The 25139-nt window shown below is 43.4% G+C and overlaps 1 protein-coding gene across 1 annotated transcript in view; it reads left to right on the forward strand.

Moving 5' to 3' along the window:
• marchf8 (membrane-associated ring finger (C3HC4) 8) overlaps positions 1-25139 on the forward strand; it is a gene marked incomplete at its 3' end in the record, with an annotated part of 218951 nt that overhangs the window by 142170 nt on the left and 51642 nt on the right. Inside the window, exon 3 of the mRNA XM_080740262.1 lies at positions 13221-13271. Coding sequence (XP_080596388.1) covers positions 13221-13271 — 51 coding nt within the window. The remainder of the gene's footprint in view (positions 1-13220; positions 13272-25139) is intronic.

Genomic DNA, 25139 nt, shown 5'->3' on the forward strand with positions numbered 1-25139 from the left:
TCAGGGCAAGGAGCCCCACATTAATATGTATTTGTCCACAGATCTCCATCTGAAAACATTTTGTGCCAAGACTCTCCCCAAGACTTAAAAAAAAAGCACATCTACAAGCTCGCGTTGTGAGCTTGTAGATTATTTGTCTATTTCCGCCATCGCCGAAATTGAATTTAAGTAATTATGGGTCCTGGTTAGGTTTTTAATATTATGGTCACCCTACACAGAGCATGTACTGTAGTGTAGTCTCAGCGACTCATTTGTCGTTGGTGCTCGTCTTTTCTTTGACGAGCGTCAACAACGCGTTTCATCCTCTTTTTAGAATTTCCTGTTCTTTGATGTTCGGCTATTTTAATCATTAGCTCGTTAACCTTTGCACTGCCGTAGCGTTTCTCTGCGGCATTGTCAATGGCGTCAGTTCAGCAAAAGCTAAGGTATGGCAACATGAATGGTGTCTTGCACGTGCGCCATGTCATGTTGCCATACCTTAGCAACAGGCATGATGAAGACGCACATTTAGGCCATGGCTACACGGAGCTGGATTTTTCATATATCCTGGTTTTTCAGATATCCACATAGAAAAATATCTATGTCCACACGACAAAGATATCTAGGTCTAAAATAATCTGATTCCCCAGACCTCCACTAGGGGGACAAGCACACACACAGTAAAGTCTTCAGAGATATCCGGGTTCCATGTCTACACGGATCCAGATATCCAGATATTTTTCAATGTCTCCACTTATTTATCCGGATTGAAAAATATCCAGATTCACTGCCAAAATATCCAGCTTTGTGTGGCTGCAAGCCCCAACAGCACCAAAAAATGTCTAGATTCACAAATATCCAGCTCCGTGTAGCCATGGCCTAAATTTGGCAGCTGCCATACCTTGCCATTCCCAATTGACACCTCTGGGCATTGTGTTTTCTTTCTCTTTTTTTTTGTCTGTGTCTGTGTCTGTGTCTGTGTCTGTGTCTGTGAGCGACAGAACATTTGCAGCATGGACATTTTTTTCAAAAATCTAAAATTACACAGATACTTCTCCAGTTTAAATGGGATAAACTAAAGGCTATGTCACTACATTTTCAGTGGCACATCATCAACATCAAATAGCACAGCAGAGATGGGTTTTGAGTGCAGCCCTGAAGCCAGCCAGTCACCCCAGATAAACTGTAGTTTCTGTAGTTTCTGCACGTACGTGCACACATGATTTAGTCATTTGGAGGGGGGATAAATGGTGTGAGGACTCGGGAGCCGAGAGGAGAGGAGAGATGCTGAGCAGATGCAAGGAGGAGGTTATCATCACTTATCGTTGTACCTTTGTTCTTGTTTCTTATTGTAACATTGGAGAGACTTGACATCTTGCATTGTAATCTGAACAGTGACATCAACGTCCGTGATTGTAATTACAGAGAGAGATGAATGGCTGAGCCAGGCGGAACAGAATAGATCACTGAATATACATCATTTACTATCAGTTAGTTTATGAATTACTCCAGGATGTACAGTAGGTCTCAAAGTGGGGTCTGGGGGTCCCACTTCGTGCCGCGCTGTGACCTTGTATGTACATCTGCCATTTTTGTGACATCGTGGAAATTTGAGATGGGGATCCGCAGCCAAGATACATATCATTTTGGGGGTTCATTTTATTAAGATTTGTTTTTGGGCTTTTATGCCTTTATTGATAGGACAGTAGACTGACAGGAAATGGGGGGGAGAGATGGGGAGTGACATGTGGAAATGTCGTCCGGATCGGGAATCAAACCAGCGACGCCGCGAGGCATCCATGCCTATGTGGCAATGCCTAAGTGGTATGCACCTGGACCAGTAGGCCAGCGGGCGCCCCGATTTTGGGGGTTCCTTGACAAGAAAAAATGTGAGAACCACTGGGGTAGATACCGTCTATCAACAGCGAGTATAAGGGGTGGACGGAACGCTCGTCACTTTTCTAAAGTGGTCGAAAAAGTCACAATCGACGTCCAGTTGTGCAATGCCAGTATCAGTCTGTGTTGTCATTACTATTGCAGACAGACAGCCATGGTGGCGACACTGTTTATTATCAGTGATGTCAGCATGCTCATCTCCAAATTTGGGCATTGTTTCAAGTACAGTACTTGAGTAAATGGACTTAGTTACTTCGCCCCACTGCTTTTCGCTGCATGTCTGTCACAGAAGATGATTGTTTCGGTGAGCCTCAAAAGTATCATTGCTGGCAGGCGGGCCATTTTATAAAGGGCTCTTGAAACCAATTTGACCCCCTGCCAGTTCCTCTTCACAATCTTGTCCGAAATCAATTCTCACCGTGTGGCAGCTGTCCTTGGGTCGGGCTGTTCCCCTTCCCCCGGGTGTTTATGGGGTGTCGCACCAAATTCTGGGCCCTGGGCTGCAGGATGAAATGACTAAGGTTGCTGTGTAAAATTGTGAGGGGGCACATATTTTTTATATAGGCTAGTAATAATGAACATTCTTTTTATTATCTATAATACCTACAACAGATACTATTTTTTGGGAGCTGAAATAACAGCCGCTGCTACTGCGCTGTGGTTTAGGTGATTTTAAATTGCGGAATAGAAGGGAGTTGCGCTGTTGCACCAGCTGTGGATAATAATAATCAGATAATTATTATAGGGGGCAACTGTGTTTCAATACTGTTATTGTAATCTCTATGACAATAATAATATTCAGACAGTATGTGTGTTGTTTTTGATATTTTCTTGACTTTACATAGAATATAAACTGAGGGGGCACAACTTGCAACTGAGAGTGCAATGCCCCAGCAGGCCCCCCCGTAGCGCCGGGCCTGGCCCTGGGTACAAGGATTCACTCACATTTTGTGCTTTAACTATTGAAAAATAGCAGATATACAAGCTCACAGCGCGGCACAGAGTGCAGTTCACACATCCTGGATGTTGCGCGGCATAGCTCAGGGGTAGAGAAACCGTTGTTAGAGCACGTAGGGTTGCCTAAGGTTTCCCAGTTCGAATCCGGGCTCCCCCTGAGTTAATGTCGAAGAGTCCTTGAGCAAGACTCTGAACCCCTAGTTGTTCCCGGTGAGCAGGTTGGTGCCTTGCCTGGTTTCCTCCGCCATCGTGAATGTGTGTGAATTAAGCAATATTAACAGGAGAGGCTACGGAGGCTTATCTGGCTACTGTCGTGCCAGATAACCGTGATAATGCAGACCCTCGAGTGTAATATTGCGATTATACAACTGTTGCCCTTAAAAAAAAACATGTCAACTTCATTTCATTGTAATTAAGATATTCGATAAGAATTTGTAATTTTTTAATGCCACATTTAGCTACTATGTCCCTGAACGTCACATGAAAACCGCTAGCCTAGCCGCCAAGCATAGTGTGGGGAGAGAGGAGCGCTTGCTGTCTTTCGTGACCAACGCAGCTGATTTCTTTACTTGATGAGAGACTCGTTATATGCACGGTTGGAGAGCCTGTTTTCCATTGAGAGCCCGACTAGACTACCTGTTGTATAATGGGTGAATGTAATGCACAATCTTGTAAAGCGCCTCGGATAAAAGCGCTATATAAATGCACCTTGTACCTTGTAGGAACAGAGATGGCTGGACTCAACTGGAGTGCCTCTCAGTAATTAGCCCTGAAGCAGCATGCATGCATGCGTAGAAATAGAACCAGGGGTCTGCTTACAGTGGAGTGGAGGAGGCGGGGGGATTGGCTGTGAAGTCACAGCGAGCACTTCAAAGCGGTTAATTGAGTCTCTCTCTGAAGAGGCCAGACGGGTCGGCCCGTTTTGTGTGGCATAGTGGGCGAGAGCAGAGGCCGTGTTTGTGTAACGTGAACGCAGTGGCGTCAGTTCAGCAAAAGCTAGGGTATGGCAAAGATGGCAGTCCTCATGGAAAATAGGCATTGCATTTTGTATAACACGGTTCTATTGTGAAAATAGCAGATCTACATGCTCACAACGCCTGTGTAGATTGGCTATTTTCACAATGTCTGAAAAAAAAATAGTTTTGTCAGTTTTTTTACACAGGTTTCTGCGGTTTCTTGGGCTGGATATGGCAGCCCATGGAATGGTTGTTCAAGTGCAGCTAAACTTAGCATGTTAGTAAAACGTGCCACAATTAACAATAATGCATTGCACCTGTGCAGCTGACCTGCGGAACCTGGGAATATAACATCTTGTCAAGATGTTATGGAGAAAAGTGTGGAGAATATAATTATAATACCTTGTTAAAGTGACCATTTTGTTAAATTTTGCATTTTTTTATTTGCACTTTTATTTTCCCCCTGGACCCCAGGGTATGACAGCTGCATACCCCTGCCATACCCAATTGATGCCCCTGCGTGAACGTGAAGCACCGTGAGGTGACAGACGCCGGCTGAACCACTTCAACGCCATTATGGTTGACCGGAGTCCCTCAGGGTCTTTTTCCAGGACAGGAATTTCAGGGAGGCCACGAAGGCCATTATTTGAGTCCCCAGAAGTAATTTTTTTCCCGCCCTCAGTTAACCCTTTTAGAACGGGTACACATTATTGTGTATCATTATTTTATGCTTTAACTATTGAAAAATAGCAGCTATACAAGCTCACAGCGCGGCACCGAGTGCCGCGCTGCGAGCTTGTAGATCTGCTATTTTTGAAAAATCGTGAAAATTAGAATTTTGACCCCATTCTATAAGTGTCTTTTGAATCCTTCTAAGGTTTTTTTGAAAAACCTAATGTTTCTATGTCAGCAATCTGGCCAGCCATCGTCAAAGAAAAGATCTGTTTCACTTAAATGGAGCTCAGTTAGTCTGTTCTTGAGACACTACTATGTCAGTGGTTCTCAAACCTTTTCATGTGAAGGACCCCCAAAATTATATTTATTTGGCCACGGATCCCCATCTCAAAATATCTAGTTCCAGGGACCACACAGAAGCAAAATTTGAGTTACAAACGTTCGCTTTGAAAATACATATAAGATTTGCACACATTTCCACGACTTTTTCAAAAATAGCAGATCTACAAGCTCGCAGCGCGGCACTCTGTGCCGCGCTGTGAGCTTGTACATCTGCTATTTTTCACTGGTTAAAGCATTCAATAATTCTAGGCCTAAATAAAGCCCCTCCAAAAAAAATCATCAGGCGGCCAAAAGTGGCCTTGCCCCTAAAATGACAAATTACTATAGGCCTAAAGTCTTTTCTGTTTTCTGTTATTGTGGAGAAGGCTTTCGCAGGAAAATAGCCAAGCTACAAGCTCAGTGCGAGGCGACCTCCAGCATATTGCCTGTCAGTTTTGTAACATCCATTCAATTTATTTTTTCTTTTCTTTGACGGCAAAGAAGAGGAGAATGTGAGTGGCATTATAGCTCTGCAAATATACAGTTATTTATTGTTTTTATTTGGAACTGTTGCACAGAAATCCCATTTGTTGCTCATTTAGTGTGTGTGTGTGTGTGTGTGTGTGTGTGTGTGTGTGTGTGTGTGTGTGTGTGTGTGTGTGTGTGTGTGTGTGTGTGTGTGTGTGTGTGTGTGTGTGTGTGTGTGTGATTAGCTTAATGTCCCAACATTGTTTTCTCACTCAACAGCAAACAAGTGTAGGCCTATACGGGGTTTCAACGTATTCATAAAGTTACAATTTAATGACTTTTAAGGCCTTTTTTATACAAACTTGGCCAAATTGTCGATCTACACAACCACTGCGAGCTGTGTGAGCTTGTATTACGGCTATTTTCTGTTTATCTGTGGATCCGAGTCAAACTAAAATGGAATGCCTACAATTTCCAAGTGCTTGTCAGGTTGGGGGGGGTCCCCCAGTTCACATAATATGACTATTTTGGGGGGTCCCGGACTCCCGGCCTTGAAAGGTTTTGGGAATCCTTGTCCTATAGGCCATTGGATCTCAACCTTTTCAGGCCGCAACCCCCAAAATAATCATATTTTAACCCCTGCAAGCATTAAGAGTTGAGGCATTACATTTTGTATAACACGGTTCCATTGTGAAAATAGCAGATCTACATGCTACATGCTACGAGCATGTAGATCGGCTATTTTCACAATTTCTGCCTCTAATAGTTGACAAATCTATTTTAGAGGTATTAAAAGGGTCTGAAAAGTCCTTAATGTGTCACTTTAGAAATGTGCAAATACCTATACACTTATACTGTATGTTGGTCTGTTTACTGTTGAGTGAGAAAACAATGTTTCACCATCTGGGGACCCCACAAAATAATTTGGGGACCGCCAGGTCCCAACCCACAGGTTGAGAACCACTGCTATAGGTCACAGGCCTCACACAGGGCGGTTCCTGGGCTTCTCCTCTCCCTCTCCCCCCTCCCTCTCCCCCTCCCCCCTCCCTCCTCCCTCCCCCCCTCCCCTAGGCCACAGGCTCCAGGCTGTTCTGGATGTTATCAAACCCTGGGTCTGTTAACAGCGACCCAGAGAGACCCAGTGGAACCTGAGCCCTCTGCTTGGCAGAATAATGCATGAGGCCTGGAGAAGAAGGCCTTTTTATAGTCCCTCTGTGTCACCAGGAAGATGAAGGTGACGATGACTCTCCTCTTCAGAGAGAGAGAGAGAGAGAGAGAGAGAGAGAGAGAGAGAGAGAGAGAGAATGTTAGATAATAACCCATAGAGGAGGGAGAAGCAGCCATGTACGATGGTGGAAGATTTTTTTTAACCACTAATGGCCCTATCATATTACAGTCTGCGGTGATAAGCTATCACTGCGGTGTAGTCTTTTAAAGACTGAAAACTACAACATTACGTCATTCGCCACTGTGACGGGCTATCACCGCGAACCCCGACATATCTCCTCTTTTTGAGCGGTGGTTACACCGTCTCCTATACGTGGCCGTGTGTGTATGCGTGTGTGTGTGTGTGCGTGTGTGTGTGCGTGTGTGTCTGTATGTAGCCTGCAGGCCTGCAGTACCTTTTATGACCACACATGTTAAGGGAGGGGCGCTGTTGTTCAGGCCAGGCCAGACCAGGCACACACACACGCACACACACACACACACACACACACACACACACACACAGGGGGGAAGGGGGGGGGGGGGGGGGGGGGGGGGGAAACCACCGCTCAGTTCACACGGGTGTGATTTTTTACCTTCAGACATATCCCCATCACCCCGTTCACTGATTGGTCGATCTTGAACAATCAGTGTGCCCCCTGGTTTCAGAGGCACCACAGCGGCGCGGTGATAGGACTTCACCGTGAGTCTGTGACTATGATGGCCTCCACTTGTTTTCTCATTTTTAAGGTGATAGCTTATCACCTAAAAGTTGAGGTGATAGCTCTTCACCTCGCACTATGATAAAGCCTTTAAACCCCATATGGTTGAGAGGAATCCCTTAGGGCTCTATACTAGTGTCCTTTCTGTTGTGTGGGAAGGTTTTTGAAGCCCAAGGAGTGGCTTTGTGTGTCCCGTACATGTGTCCATATATGGTCATTCCAGTCCAGAATGAACAGGCTTTGTCTGTCCGTACATGCCCCGTGCATGCAGAATTGAGGATTGGTCAAGCTTCACATGACAATTTGGCCATCCAGATAAAATCATTCATTCATTCAGAATTCATAAAAATATAGAACTAAAGCACATAGAAAGTATAGATCTAGAACACAGAATTTATAGATCTAGAACACAGATTTCATAGCTCTAGAACACAGAATAAAAATTCATCGCTTCACTTCGAACCAAGGTTTGATTTTTGAAGAAGATGTTGTTTTCTGCGTACATCTGATGTAAAATAAAAGATGGCAATATAGCAAAATCTGCTATAAAACAGCAAAAGTACAGGCGGCTCGCAGCGCGGCATGAAGTGACAAGCGGCATGCTTGTACATCTGTTATGTCTGAATATCCTGTTATATTTGAATAGCTAAGATATGGATAAAACGGTTAAAATGACTGTGTATTATTACCACATTAAACACATTTGCTGGGGACCCCCTGGAACCCCTCGCAAGGACCCCCTGGGGGTCCACCGGACCACACCTTGAGAACCACTGGTGTATGTGACAAACAGTAATGTGATGAAGAGCAGCTAATTACCACTAATGACACACACATTGTCTTTGTGTCGTTGTACACTAATTAGATAAGTAGCGGATAAGAGGTTAATGGGGGTGTCTGAGTGTGAGACTGTGAGTGAGTGTGTGTGTGTGTGCGTGTGCGTGTCTGTGCGTGTGTGTGTGTGTGTGTGTGTGTGTGTGCGCGTGTGTGCGCGTGCGTGTCTGCGTGTCTGTGTGTGTCTAGCGCACCGCTTTTAGATTGGGTCAAAACAGCGGGTTGAATTGCTTATTTAATCACTTAAACCCTACACTTCAGTTGCTCATGTATTAGGTTCACTCCTGTTTTCCCTCTACTGAAAATACTACCCTACAAACTAACTACGTAAAAGAATACGACTGATTACCACATGGGAAGCCAAGGTTTCTAACATTTCTAGCTGTTGCTGGTGCCCCAGTTCACTTACGCTTTATTTAGAAGAGCCTCGGAAGCTTCGTGCGTGTGCACGTGAGTGTCCACTGACGATTGAGGAAGGTAATCCATTTGTTTACAAACGCTCGCGAAACAAAAATCCAAACCGGGGCCGACCATCGCGGTAAAGTGTCGCCGTGAAAACAGGCAGATCTCTGCTTCCCTGGCGTTCTTTGCACCTTATTCATAGATAAAGCCCTTTTTATGTTTCAGCATAGAATAGAAATCAATGCAGCCTAGACGCGCCATTTTGTTTCTCTGCGAGCCACGTTATGACGTATGGACCAGGGTCTTTCACAGGGTACACAGGACGGATGCAGCTGCACGTAACCAAGTTAACCCTTTGTCTTGTTGAGGGACGCGACAACTTTGTTTTGGCACAGCGACCTCCAGTGGCCGTATCTCGTTACTGAACGAGTTTGGCCCCCAAGTTGTTAAGGGGGTAAAAAAAATCTTTAAAATGTTTCAAATGGCCAGCCAAATGGGTTATTGGTGTATAAATGATACCTCACTATTTAATTGTGCATCTTTTTGTGAGGTAAGTTTTGCTTTATCCCCCAAAATCATGAAGGCTGATTTAAAAATGTTATTAAATGAGTCAGTGTGTCCGAATATGTAGTTACTGCACTTTGACTTTGTAAGGCAGAATAGCTTGTAGATTGGCTATTTTCTTTGCTGAAAGTTCTCTCCAGAATAGGGACGCGAAGGTTCCTAAATGGTTAACAACGCGTCACATTGCGACGCGTTGTGAGCTTGTAGATCGGCTGTTTCTTGGCAATTGTCCCGTCCAGGATAATGGATGTTGGGGATATCTTGATTATCGCGATAATATCGTAAAAAATTATTTGTTCACAATAATCGTGACATGAAATGTTCATATCGTCTCATCCTTAGGTACTGTACGGATACATTGGCAACAAGTAGGCTGTTTTTTTTTTTTTTTTCACGGCTGGCAACACTGTTTCACAGACGTGTCGCCCACTCGTGATTGACAGCAATCGGTCAGAATTGACGGCCGCGTGGGGAAATCGTGGCATTTTGATTACAAAAGTGCAAGTGACATTTCAGATGGGGCCAAGCGACAGGAAGGGGTGCGTAGATACCACAGGAGTGACACGTATAGATGCCATGGTTTAGTGACATGAATGCAGATAGCGTGTTTTCTTTTTCTTCCTGTGTGTTGGACTGATAAGACTTTCCCTCAATGCTGCATCACATAATGTGTGTGTGTGTGTGTGTGTGTGTGTGTGTGTGTGTGTGTGTGTGTGTGTGTGTGTGTGTGTGTGTGTGTGTGTGTGTGTGTGTGTGTGTGTGTGTGTGTGTGTGTGTGTGTGTGTGTGTGTGTGTGTGTGTGTGTGTGGTCATAGACACATGTCGTTACTGTCGGATGGAAACGGAACATGTTTACAGTTTAATCACTGCAGATAAGAAAATGTTTCTGAGTTGTCATGGGTCCACTGTTTGTCGGCTGCGTGTGTTTGTGTGTGTGTGCGTGCGTGTGTGCGTGCGTGTGTGTGTGTGGGTGTGCGCGCATGTGTGTGCTTGTGTGTGTGTGTGTGTGCGCGTGTGTGTGTGTGTGTGTGTAGGAATGAACAGATGAAGCAAGACAGATAGAGTTATGGAAGAAACCTCTGATCTCCATATTTCACATTTTATTTGTATTAATGCCCCACTCAAATTGTCTATTTTCACTATTTTTGGTAAATTGTGAATGTGGTTAAGTGTGTCTGCTGGGGTAGTTTGACCATTATATTCAGCCCCTCAAACCGGGACCTTTAAATTGCTTGTGCACGTTTGTTGCGCACTCATGTATATACGCTCCAGAGGAACAGGCAACAAGTGGCAAACATCAGTGTTTAAGTCAGGCACACAATGCATTTGTTGGTGTTTTCGGATTGTGTTAAGTGACCATCTTTACATGAAAAGAACACGATAAACGGTGCCTGTAGTTCTGGCGAAAACCGGGACAATTTTGTAGTGAATGTTGAAAACCAGGACATACTGTAGGCCTATTAGTGTTTTAGAGATATTTGTCTGGACTCGGGACACGCAGCTTGAAATCGGGACAGTCCCGGCCAAACCAGGACGTCTGGTCACCCTCTGGGGGTTTTATGAATATATAACCATTGAAAAGTATTAACAAGTGCAAGGTTTTCCACCAGAAGGTTTTCCAGCTATGACATATTTAATATTTGAAAATATATTATATAGAAAAAATAGCCTAGCCTTGTGAGGCCTTGTGAGCATGTAGATCTGCTATTTTCACAAAAATGTAATGCCTCAACTCTTAGTGTTCGTCAGGGTGGGGGGGTCCCCAGTTAAAACTGTATATATTTTGTGGGTAGCAGCCTGAAAAGGTTGAGAACCACTGCTTTACACCACTGATATAAAGACAGACAGTTAACTGGGGTATAACTGGGCTGTGAAGCTGCCAGACAACATCCTTGGGAGATGCTTGGTCCCCATGGCGATGACCAGTAACATGGATTCTGTAATATTTTCATGTCTGCCACATTCCGGGGCGAGAGAGGAGGGAATATTCTTATTTTTTACTTAACCACTTGACCACTGGGGGGAACATTCGCCCCAAAATAGCAGATCTGCAAGCTTGCGGATCGGACATTTTACTAGATTTGGTTAATCTCGGAAAAGCTCCAGTTGGAAATCAGTTCCATTTCTCTATAAGAGAAGGTAGAGGGTTATACTATACGCCATTTCAATCCGGGAACACCTCTGTGTCAAATTTGTTGTTGCTATAAAGCAACATCCTTGTCTTTAAAAAATAAATGTATCCAAATTTGAAGTGTCGCAGAAAAAGTTTTTTTAGAATCGGCCTCAGGTTTAAAGGGGAATACCCTAGAGTTGTTGCGTGGAAATAAGAAAAAAGTCCTCAACCCCTTCTGTGTTGCCTTGAACTGGATTGTGGGGTCATGTGATCAGTGACATAAAAAATATGTCATAAAAAAAGCTATATAAGCTCAGTGTGTTCGTGCACATGTGTCCAACACTACTCCAGAAGTGTTGCTCCCCATCCATTGACGAATAGGGCCTATTGTCCTTCACAGCCCCCCGAGCACCCATTGACTGCGTGTGAACGCAGCAGGATGTAATTATGATTGATGGCTCATTAATGTATGAAAGTACAGCTTTAATAACCACAATGGACACATTCTGGTTAACACCAGTAACGATATGTTTCTATGACCACACACACACACACACACACACACACGCGCACACACACACACACACACACACACACACACACACACACACACACACACACACACACACACACACACACACACACACACACACACACACACACACACACACACACACACACACACACACACACACACACACAGGAACTCTTGCATCACTGCTGTTTGAAAGAAGCACTGTGTGTGTTGGTAGCCTGTGTTGTAAGTGTTCTGTTCAGGACCGATGATGCAAACTTATAAGCAATAGGTAACTAGGAACGTCTCACTCTGTTTACACATTCAATTCCCCTACCTTTGAAAACATTTCGCGGAATATTCTCTGTCCCGCGCATTACACTAATTACCGGGGAAAGTTATAATGTTAGGTAGGCTACAGTAATATCGTCTCTGTCGTGTGGAAACCTCATATTGTCAAAAACAGTTACTTTACAGGATTCAAAAATAGCAGATCTACAAGCTTAAACCTCGTCACTTCACACCACGTTTTGAGCTTGTGGATCTGCTACTTTTGATGGTTGTGTGTGATGCTGTAGTATGATCAAGCAGGGCATTCATTTACGAAGAAAAAAATAAATAAGGAAAAGATGAAAAAGTTGTTCTGCCCGTCAGCAACGATGGATTACTTCGTTACTGCCCAACACTGTTGAGGCAGTGAAGCATCAATGGATCACATGTTTTTGTTTCACCAAATGGACCCATCAAGGAACCACAAATTACACACACTTACTAAGTCTCAGACCCCCCCCCCCCCCCCCCCCCATTTGAAAAGATTTGCCAGGCAGGGACCCCCATAAGAGAAGATTTTTACGGCTCTAGCAGTGATTCCCAACATTAACCAAAAAGTCGACTCAGTTGACTTCATTAGTCGACTCCCACCAGGGAAAGTCGAAAGTTGAAAAAGTAATTTTTGCTCCATGTGTGCGTGTGTACAGCATTCAAATAGTAGCTTGAATGTCAAGGACAGAATGATGCTCTCCTTTTCCAACTGTGTTTTTTTTAATGGAATGCCACTCAGCCACGTCATCAAACAAAACAATCACAAGTCGTTAATGTCCTATTCCCAACCAACCATTTTAATTTCAAGGACCCCCAGTTTGAGATGCATTTGGCTACGAACCTCCATTTAAAGGGCCAGTTCACCTCTGGGGCAACCAGATCTTATTTTATTGTTTATTGATGCAGCATGATGACTCATATGATGCAAAATGCATCATCATTCATGCTGAAATACTAAAATATCTCATAACACAGATTGAACACAAAACATAACTCAGGATTGTGTTGATCTTGTCCCAAACAACAATAAAATAAGATCTGGTTTTCCCAGAGGTGAACTGGCCCTTTAATGGCATTTCTATCTCTGAGACCCCAATTTATCCATTGGATCTATTTGTACACTCTCTTGAGTTACAGACCCATAAAGGGTCCATTTGGTCCTAACCATCATTTAGCTGGGGAGTGGGGACCCCCTGGAAGTCCCTCAAGGACCCCTGAAGGTCCCTGGAACCCACTCTGAGAACTACTGCTCTAACGTGTGTGTGTGTCTGTCTTGTGCTTTGTCCTTCCAGAATGAGAAGCCCCTGGGTCACTCTGCTAGCAGGTCCAGCAACATCTCCAAGGTAAGAAGGACAACTGCCTGTCAACGTTAGGCATTTTGGCCTATATTATTTGGAGACGTTGAGAACCTGTTTGGCCTATGGAGATTTGGAGAAGAACCCCATATATGGAGATAGTCCCTCGTGTCATATAGGACTGTCATCATAGACGGCAGCCGTTGCTGGGCCAGCGTCATATTGTAGCCCGTACAATGGCAACCCGTGCATGGACAGCATACGTTGTCGGGCCTTGTCACTCAAAATGTGTATTTAAAACAAATATAGCTCACATATTTATCTTCGTGGCTGTTTGTTTTACAACAAATTAAGCACATAGGGCCCCAAAATGACTTTTTTTCTATCGACCACCCACCCATTGCCATGGAGACTTGAATTCATGGAGATTTTGTGTTTTTGTCACATTCCTAAACCAATAATTTGATGAGTCTCCTACTCCCCCGTTAGGAGACTCAATGGAAACTCTTTGAGTCCTACCGGTGGAGTCTCTAGTAGGAGAAGTGTCTCTCTCTCTCTCTCTCTCTCTCTCTCTCTCTCTCTCTCTCTCTCTCTCTTTCTCTCTAATTTCAATTTTCAATTCAAAGGGCTTTATTGGCATGAGAAAACATACGTTTTACACTGCCAAAGCAGAAGTGTACACAGTACAATACAATCAATCAATATAATACAATCAAAATAAGATGTGTACAATTTAAAGTGATGGAACAGTTTTCATATACTGAGATTGCTCGATGCAGACAGTGCAGGGATGTGTACACCATGATCGGTAGTCTTTAAGGTGGTTGTGTTCCGTTTGATATCCTTCTCCTATCACAGCAGCTCACAAAATATTGCTGCTGTGTTTGCACATTGTCGTACTTCACCCAGTTGGGAGTTTTTCCATCATTGGTCATGTTTTCATACTGTCTTTGGGTGGTTATGATCTGTGGGAAGTATGTGTCTTTGATGTCTTGGTACAGTGGGCAGGCGGTTAGAAAGTGTTCAGAACTGTTCAGTTTCCACTTCACTCTCTCTCTTTCTGTCTCTCTCCCTGTGCTGAATCTGGCTCTCGGGTCAAGATTCACGTTCACCTGAGCAGCACTGAGCCTCTTAGAGCCAGGATAAACACACACACACACGCACGCACGCACGCACGCACACGCACACGCACACGCACACGCACACGCACACACACACACACACACACACTGATAGACGTCAGAGTCGTGTGTCAGCGCGGCGCTACGGACCGGCGTACGAGCAGCAGCAGCCAGCTTGTCAGCACTAACAACAACTAGTAGGATGTCATAACACGTGCAGCCTATGATAATACACACCTCAGCAGGAGAGGAGCCTGGGCCATGCCCTGTACAGTATGTCACTGGTTCCCAAGCACTGGGTCGGGTACCCATTTGTGGGTCGCAGACCCATTTTTATGGGTTAACTTTTGGTTCCCTACATTTTGTTTTTAACCCATTTAGAATGGGTACACATTATAGTGTATTATTATTTTATGCTTTAACTATTGAAAAATAGCAGATATACAAGCTCACAGCGCGGCACCGAGTGCCGCGCTGCGAGCTTGTAGATCTGCTATTTTTGAAAGATCGTGAAAATTTGAATTTTGACCCGATTCTATAAGTGTCTTTTGAATCCTTCTAAGATTTTTTTGCAAAAACCCTATGTTTCTATGTCAGCAATCTGGCCAGCCATCGTCAAAGAAAAGGTCCTTTTCACTTAACTGGAGCTCAGTTAGTCTGTTCTTCAGTACTACAGTACTATGTCAGTGGTTCTCAAACCTTTTCATGTGAAGGACCCCCAAAATTATATGTATTTGGCCACGGACCCCCATCTCAAAATATCTAGTTCCACTGCCAGGGACCACCCAGAAGCAAAATTTGAGTTACAAACGTTCACTTTGAAAATACATATATTCAAAGATTTGCACACATTTTCACGACTTTTTCAAAAATAGCAGATCTACAAGCTCGCAGTGCGGCACTCGGTGGCGCGCTGTGAGCTTGTATATCTGCTATTTTTCACTGGTTAAAGCATTCAATAATTCTAGGCCTAAATGGGTTATAAATACAATTAAAATCCAAAAACTTCCATAAATTAGAAAACAAGTGTCTAAGAAGTAGCTGATCTACAAGCTCACAACAGAGCACGTGTTGTGAGCTTGTAGAGAAAGTAAAAGGCAATGATTTGTGTAGAGTGAATGTGAAATAAGAACGTACCAAATGTTCTCTATTACAGGTCAGTCTTATCAAGTATTGAGGATTTAAAAGAGCTAATGAATTTGCAGCTCAACGAATTGGTCCTAGTGTACGACGGAGGACCATTATGGTCCCATCCCTTGCAACCACATACTGTCAGATGATGAGTCATATTTTTTCTTTTTACAGCATTTCTCTGACAAGTGTGTTTACCGGCTGCTGCTTCTGTAAACATGACTCATACAGTACATGTAATTTGTCTTGCCAGAGGACATTTTCCCTCCACTCTCCACTCTAGGCCTTTACAGAGTGTTCTATAGAACAGTGGTTCTCAAACATTTTTGGCTCAGGTCACCCCTGTAAATAACCTTTTCATCCACTTCACCCCGGAGTTACACTGTTATTACTTTAAAGCAGGGGTCTTCAACGTTTTCAGGCCAAGGACCCCTTAGTCGAGAGAGATGAAGCAGGGACCCCCCACAACACATCGATTCCATATAGTTTCATCGTTTGACGGCACAATCATCAGCGTATTTTGGGTTCATGTTCAAGTTTGTATTTCCAGATATTTAACAACTAAAAGCCAAAAATAGCAGATCTACAAGCTCACAACGCCTCGGGGCATTGTGAGCTTGTAGATCTGCTAGTTCTCAGAATATGGACACTAGGGTTCAAGTGGTTAATATAGAAAAGGAGGGAAAAAAAGCTTCTATCACACAAATATTTGTAGGACCCCCTGTAGTAACTCTGAGGACCCCCTAGGGGTCCCGGACCCCCTGTTGAAGACCCCTGCTTTACAGTATAGGCCTACCTTACCTCAAATATGTAAATCTTTCAGATGCAGTACTTCACGAGCTAAACTTGAAAGAATGTCTGTTTCCATAATCACTTAAACCCCATCATCCCTAATCTGGAGGGAGCATTCACCAAAAATAGCCGATCTGCAAGCTCACAAGGTGTCACCATGTGACAACTTGTGAGCTTGTAGATCGGCTATTTTTGGTGAAGAGACTTGGTGTACCGTAGGCTGTAAAAGATCGCACCAAGTAAGTGCAACTCAGGCCTGTTTTACTAGGGGTCTAAGTGGTTGAACTGAAGGGATATTGATGAATTCCAAATATTATCAAATTATTCTGAGGTAGACCCTGGACTTGTGTCAATCACGGCACCCACTTTGAGAAACCCTGTAATGGAAGACGGTTGATTGCAAGCGCAATATTTTTACAGGAAGGTGAAAGAAACCAATTTGTGAGCAGAGGGTCTGCGGTGAGAGATTGGCAGCAGTGCAGCGCAGGACGTGAGACGAATGGTAGAAGAAGACCTCATGGGAGCTTGTAGATTGGCTATTTTATTAAGGCACGTAGGCAGATAGGTGGGTGGGTTGGTAAGTAAGTAAGTATGGCTGTCACAATTATTACATAATCGTCCAATCGCAATTATTTGAGGTAATCGCAATTATTTTGCGTAATGGTCATAATCGTTTCCATGTTGAGAAATGTTAATATTGTTTCAAACACTTTGTTTCAAACACTTTGTTTCAAACACTTTCAAAAAGTAGTGGAAATAGCTGGTCTACAAGCTCGCAACGTGTCGCATCGTGACACGTTGTGAGCTTGTAGATATGTCAGTAATTTCTTTGTATATTTAGTAGGGGTGTGTATCCATCCCTTACAAGGCGATTCGATACGTATCCGATACATGGGCTACGATTCGATTCAGAGACGATACATCTTACATACAGAACGATTCGATACGATTCGATACGGTGCAATTTCGATACGATTTCGATACGTTTTCGATTTTGTGGAATTTTATGCGATTCGATTGGATTCGATACGATTCGATGCGATACGGTGTGATCTGATACATACGTTTAATGAAACATTAATTTTCCATTCAATTAAGAAGCTATAATCTATAAAGTAGCATTGCTGACAAATAATGGATATCTCATAAAAGACCAAGGAATAACAGAAAATTGTAAAGAAAGATGGATGACAAATCATTTTAGTATCATGTCATTGTTAGTGTTCATTCTAAATAGACACAGACATGTAGATACAAAAAAATAATTAATGTAAACTACAAAGCCTACTGACATGGTTTGAAAATCTGTCTCACACACCCATTTCTAAGAGCTTCACTTTAGCAGTTACAGTTGGTCAGGTGGAGAAATATAAAACAAACACACAAAAGGCCTGGTCCTTCAGGCTTCAGTACAGTGCAATAATTGTACTTTGCAAAGCTGCTATAATAACACTGAAAAACTAAAATACATCCTCACCAATGCCACAGATCAGATCAATCCTCAGCAATGCCACAGATCAGATCACCAAATAAAACTAGTAAAAGAGCCTGCTGTTATTCAGTCAATAAGATCATTTCAAAGAGATCCACTTTACAACAGTAACAACAGCAGTATAAAGTAAGTGCAACATTTGAAGTCTGGCACACATCATGTCTACTTGTTATCTTATGGCTCTACTGCAGTAGTTCTAAAAAAATCAATGTCAAGGACCTCCAGTTTGACATGGATCAATTGTCTTAAGTTTAAATTGAACCAAATGGACCCTAATGGGTCCATTTGGTTCCATTTGTACACTCCCCTGAGTTACACATACCCAAGGGTTCATTAGGGTCCATTTGGTTCCATTTGTACACTCCCCTGCTGAGTTACACATACCCAAGGGTCCATTTGGTTCCTATCATTTCGCCGAGGACCCCCTAGAACTCCCTCAAGGACCCTTGGGGGTCCCCGGACCCCACTTTGAAAACCAATACTCTATAGTAGCCCTTTGCAATAAAAGCTGATGCTGTGATTATTACCTTTGCTGTCGACAAGCGCGGGGACTTCTGATGGTTCTACTGGGAAAAGTGTTATCCAATCCATTACTGTCGCATTCTTATAAAATCCAAACTTGCGTTTCTCCACTGGAATAATCCAAAGTGAATAGTGATGGAACTAGTCTACCACGTTGTTGGTTTGTTTACAAGTCGCTGTGTGTCGCACATGCGAGCGTCATACACGCACTAACCTCGCTGCGTCGGAAGTAGCAGATCTATAAGTTTACAACCCATCCACATGCAACACCCTGTGGGCTTGTAGATCTGCGGCTTCCCGCAGGACAGTGACTGCAGTACGCAGAAACCCAGCTCTATTTGGAGGACAGAGCAGCAGGCAGCTTTTTCTTTTTTTTCTTTCCGTTGCACTGCAGCACTGACTGCTAGCAGCGCTCACTTTTGAAGTAATGATTTGTAACAGTAAACGATGAGTAAGTAAGTTCAGAATTTCACAGCAGGTTAATTATTTAATGCTAAAATCCAGTGAATCCGATTAATAACTTTAGGACCGATACATCGACCGATACGGCCGCGATTTGGACCGATCCGGGTAAACATGCATCGATGCGGCCGTATCGCTAGTGTTGAAACCGATAATCGATTCATATCGATTTTTTCCGGCACCCTTAATATTTAGGTTATGTGTCATAATTGCCATGTGCAACTTCAAAGCCTACAAGCCAAACAGAAATGTAATTGTCAACGACAAAAACACAATTAAATCGTTAATCGCAATTATTTGAGTGACAATTAATCGTCATGTAAAATGTCATAATCGTGACAGCCCTATAAGTAAGTAGGTGTACATGTTATTTAAATAGCACCTCTCACATAGAGGTCTCACAAATCGCTTTTACATACAGTGAAAAAACAAAACGGTGTATTACAATTTAAAAAAGGCATTTTTTTTGATTGATTGAAGACTTTTATTAGAAGTATACTGCATCTCAAGCAGGACAACAACACAAGCGTGGAAAATATGTACGCTTGTACAATCATCAACAAACGCCTGTTCAAACAGTAGCGTTTTAAGGTTGTTCCTAGATTCATAGAATCAACCTCTTACTGGGTTAATGGGATGTCAACGCGCACGCACACACGCGCGCACACACACACACACACACACACACACACACACACACACACACACACACACACACACACACACACACACACACACACACACACACACACACACACACACACAGAGAGCTTCATCTGGCGACCATAGAATAAAGTATCTAAGTGTCAACAGAGACAGATGTCTTGGTGCAGACTTGGCTGTTGGCTGTTATCAGGGCACCTGCAGAGAATGTTTGAGAGGCAGGGGCTGAAATTCCCTAAAAGGGAACCTTTGGTCGGGAAAGATGCGGAAATAGCGGATCTACATGCTCACAACGCGTCGCAGCGTTTCATGTTGAGAGCTTGTAGATCCGTTATTTTCAGGGTGCAACCCCCGCACTCTTTAGCTACCGCAAATGCGGCATACGACATGGATTTCTATACCTGGCAGAGGACACATTATTTCAACGCAAAGTGCTGCGTTTAAGTTCAGGGGAGTTCGGAAAAAGGCAATTCCCCCAAATGTTGCGTTCGGGTGAGCCCTACTTCATCATACAAAAGTGCCGCACAAAAGTAGTGAAAATAGCCGATCTTACAAGAACACAACGCCTCGCATCAGTTTACAGTTTAGGCATTTAGCAGACACTTTTAATCCAAATCTTACAATAAGCAGGCATCAATATAATAAGAAGATAATATGTCAGTACATCAACAACAATACAACAAATGCATAGGAATATCAATCTAGAAAAAACAATAACATAGGTAGAACATGCACCTAATCAAAAAACACTTTTCTAAAACCTAAAAATGCTATCTAGCTTCATGTGTGGTCACCGCGAGGCGTTGCGGGCTTGTAGATCGGCTAATTTCACTACTTTTAACTCTTTTTAAAATAATAATAATAAAAAAAGGAACGGTTTTGGACACGCAAGGTTTCCACCCGACAACGTCAAAATGCTGCATCGCATAGTTTGGAGAGGGCAGTGTCTTTTACAGACAGGTAAAAGGGCAGGGGCTTATGCCCCTTTTGACGTCTACGTGTGCACGTGCCTGGCAGACATGGCCGTCGGCTGTTCCAATGTGCTCGTCAGCGGCGGCGCAGATAATGCTACATGATGTATTCTATTGGGAGGATGCATCACGCACCGCGGCGGCACAGAAAGCCATTATCTGCCCACCCCGCTCTATATCTGTACTCCTCCTTCCATTGATTTGTCCATTCAGCCGTGCACGGCCCATTCTTCCATTCTCTCTGATCCTCCATTGTTCTGTTTTCTCCCGTTCTTCCGGCTATTCAGGAATGACTGGCCGCCGCAATAAAGGCCATTATCGTGGAAGAGGGGCGGATAGAATGGCGTGTGCCCTGGACACTAATGACTATCGTTCTTTCCTGTTGAGATTGGCACATTTCCTGGGGCAAGCTGCCCAGATCACACATGTCACACGTGTCTTCTTATTTTTTCACTCTCAATAATAATAATAATAATAATAATAGTTACCTACTCCTCCCGCGAGGGAAATTCAGTATTTGCAGCACAACCCAGCTGCTTCGCAGCCCACAAGGAGCGCGTGAGCAATTAGGGGTTAAGAGTCTTGCTCAGGGACACACATCGACATTGGTATCCTGGCCGGGAATCGAACCAGGGACAACCAGGGGAACTGGTTCCCCAGGCAGGCTCCCTAACCATTCAGCTATGGCCGCCCCCAAAAGAGCCTGTAGTGCATTTGAAACTACATTGCAGTGCAGATCATGGGGTGATCACTGCTTGCCTCCTGTGAATTGTTTTATTTTAATTTTTGTTAATTTTCTGTTTATTTCGTTGCTGAGTGAGGTCAGCAGACAAAGTGACGTGAGTGAGATGAAAAAACCTGGGTGAAATGTGCCAATCTCAACAGGAAACATCGGTATGTTGAAACCTAAGCCATCCTATGCTGCTATGCACAGTTATCACAGGAGGCAAATGTATTCCTTGAATTCATGGAGACCTTTTTAGTTTTTGTTTAGTTTCTAAGCCAATAATTTGATGACCGGGTCATCGGCCAGATTTAGCTACTGTACTACTGTACCTCTGTGAACTTCCCATGCGAACTGATGATATTTCTAATATGATTCATCTGTTCTCAAATCCTCTATTAACGGCTAGGTGTGCCCTCATGCTCAGTTCAGCACGGCTGGAGAGCCTATTTCAACCAATTGTTTGGTCGTATAATTATAGTATAATTATATACATATTTCACTCCACTTTTTTCTTCTTTTGGAGACTCCTCCGAGTACCACCAGAGCTCAAGTACCACTGGGTTAATCTATGTTTTGAATTAACTCACTACCATTGACGAGATATGATTTCATTTAATTAAAAGTTGCAATGGTGCGCGTCTGCTCTAAAAGAACCGGATCCGGTTTGAAACGGAAACAGTAGGTGGGATCAAAAAAACTAATCTCTATCGGCTCCCATGTGAATTACATTTTGCAGGAAAACGCCAATTTCTCTGTTTCTCTAGTGGACTAGATGTATAAAGTATAAAAAAGGACATACTGCTAACTGTAAACCAGGGACATGAATGTTAGAGAGGCAGGGGCCGAAATTTCTAAAAGGGAAAATATTGAGGCGCGTTGTGAGCTTGTGAGCTTTTCAAAGCTTTACTTCTACACAGAGAGGGCAATTATTTCAACATAAGATGCTGCATTAAAGTTCAGGAGAGTTTGGACAAGGCAATTCTCTTGAATGCTGCCTTCAGGCATGGCATGGAAAGAGGGCATTTGCGTTTCTTTCACCATAGTAAAAACTGCATTCATTGTCTTGAGAGGGCACTTTTTACAGATGGATAAAAGGGCAGGGGCTCAAGCCCCCTTTGATGTCTATGTCTATACCTGCCACTGTGGTCCTCCATTCGGAGGCATAATTCTCACTCCAGGACTCTCCTCTGCTTCCAGCCACAACATAACCTATTATCAAAAACAGCAGATCTACAAGCTCACAGTGCGGCACCGACTGCCGCGCAACGAGCTTGTAGATTTGCCATTTTTGAAAAGTCTTGAAAATGTATGCAAATCTTTGAATATATGTATTTTTTTAAAGCAAACATTTGTAACTCAAATGTTGCTACTGGGGCGGTTCCTGGAAATAAATATTCTGAGATGGGGGTCTGTGGCCAAATACATATAATTTTGGCGGTCCTTGACATGGAAAGGTTTGACCATCACTGACGTAGAAACATAGGTTTTTCAGACATTAACTCATTGCATGCCAGGCCCGATAGTCCCGAGATTATTTTAATGTCTTTCCCTGCCAGGCCCGATAGTCCCGAGAATTTCCGCCATTTTGAAAAAAGAAAAAAAAAAAAATCAAAAAAAAATTTTTTTCAAAATTTTTTTTGGACCCCAAAAAATGTAGTAGGCATGATAGAAATCGCTAAATTGCATGTTTAACCCCCATAGCAACCCCATCTATCAAACATGGCAGCCATCTTTGTTTACATTTTAGGAAACATAATGGCTTGTATCTCATGAATGCCTGAACGGATTTCCATTCGGATTTTTTTGTTTGAAAGCTGTGAGCAATGTGGACACACGTGGTGCATTATCTAGGCATGGGTGTGCATGATCCGTGCACTATGAATTACATGGAAGTCTATGGAGACCAGAGGCACCATAGAGTACGAAGGTATTGTTAAATGGCGGGGAATGTGTTAAGAGAATCGGGTCAATATATTCAAAGACTTGCTCAAATTGTCAAGATTTTTTCAAAAATAGCAGATGTACAAGCTCACAGTGAGTGCCGCACTGTGAGCTCGTATATCTGCCATTTTTTATGGTTAAAGCATAAAATAATGGTCAGAAGTGTGCTATTTTGTCCTTGTCTGACCGCTCGTTCACACAGGCAGCATGCTGTGTTTTCTTTCCCACCGCATGGTTTCTGCCGTCGCTTCCTTCCTTCCGCTGGCCCTGGCTCCAAACGACCCTACCTCCCATCCAGGGGTCAACGCCATGCTGGCTTGTGTTGGACATCTTTGTCAAAATGTCATTTTTAGGGGGCACGGTGGCACAGTTGTTGGTGCCGTTGCCTCACAGCTAGAAGGTCCTGGGTTCGATTCCCGCCGGGGGACGCTGTGGGCACCCTAAGTGGGGTTGGTGAAAGGGCCTTTCTGTGTGGAGTTTGCATGTTCTCCCTGTGTCTCCTAGGGTAGATACCCTCACAAAAACATGCAGTAATCCTGGTTTTTATAATGCCTCCCCCTGGCCAGCCTGATGGAGGGGAAAGGAACTGATTTGGAATAACGTGTTCTTTCCACGCACTACGTCCATACCGGGGAAATTCCCCCGGTCAGGTGAAAAGAAATAACTTGGGCTATTCATGCATAGAAGGAAGCATGAGGTCAGTCCGTTGTCTCCCCAGGCACGGCAGAGGGAGAGCAGAGCCCAGGATTACATAGCTTAGGCAATTGGCACTGGGTGAAAAAATGGGTTACAAAATCGTGGGATAAAAGTTATAGTTATGCACAAAATATGACTATAATATTACAGTACAATGATTATAGTGGTCAAGGGACCTTCGGTGGTCTGTAACACTGAGAGTGTATGGAACCAACCGGTCTATTGGTACACTCTCAAGCCTCTATCAGAGTCCAGGGTGAAGAGCTATTCACTTCACCGCGGTGTAGTTTTCTAGCTAACACCTAAAAATACATAACAAAGCCTAGGTGATAGCTAGGAAACTACAACGCGGTGAAGTGATTAGCTCTTCACCCTGGACTCTGATAGAGGCTTCAGAGTTATGGGGGTCCTTGAAAAGTCTAAGACAGGGGTCTTCAACGTTTTCAGGCCAAGGACCCCTTAGTTGAGAGAGAGATGAAGCAGGGACCCCCACAACCTTATCATAGATTCCATATAGTTTCACTGTTTGACAGCACAATCATCAGTGTATTTTGGGTTCATAAAGTGGGGTTTCAGATATTTAACCACTTGAACTGTCAATACTTAATAAACTTGACTTTTCACTGTACTTAGTCTGCTCTTTTCCCCCTCCAAATCTCTTTGCCAAAAATAGCAGATCTACAAGCTCACAACGCCTCGCAGTTTTGGCTAAAGTTCTCAGAATATAGATGCTAGGGTTCAAGTGGTTAATATAAAAAAGGGGGGAAAAAACAAGTTTATATCACACAAAGAATTGGAGGACCCCCTGTAGTAACTCTGAGGACCACCTAGGTCCCGGACCCCCTGTTGAAGACCCCTGGTCTAAGAGGTCTGTCCTAGTGGACTCCTAATGTGCCATACATAGTGTCATAGTAAATCATTGTCATACATATTCTGGAGAAAACCTGGAGACTCCACGTTCTTGGGTATTATGATCAAAATAAGAAGACTATAATGGTGTGTAAAAAAAAGTCTTTGCCATGGACACTTTTGTCCTTGTACTGACACATGACCCCTGCTCCCATCATTTATCCACAGAATATTTATGGCTAAACTTTTCAAATCACTGCGCTTAAATAAATAAATAAACAAATAAGCATGAATGAAATAAGTGTGCCGTTATACCGTTGTTTCCTGTTGAGATTGGCAGATTTCACACAGGTTTTTTTCCTCTCACTCACATAATTTTGTCTGCTGACCTCTGCTGAATTCACAGGAGGCAAGCAGTGATCACCCCATGATGTGCACTGCAATCTAGTTTCAAATGCACTGCTTTTTTGAGAGTAAAAAATATAAAAGACCCGTGCGACATGTGTGATCTTGGCCGGTTGCCCCAAGAAATGTGCCAATCTCAACACG

This window comes from Nannobrachium achirus (genome assembly GCF_963921795.1).
Source record: "Nannobrachium achirus genome assembly, chromosome: 13".
NCBI classification, from domain to species: Eukaryota; Metazoa; Chordata; class Actinopteri; order Myctophiformes; family Myctophidae; genus Nannobrachium; species Nannobrachium achirus.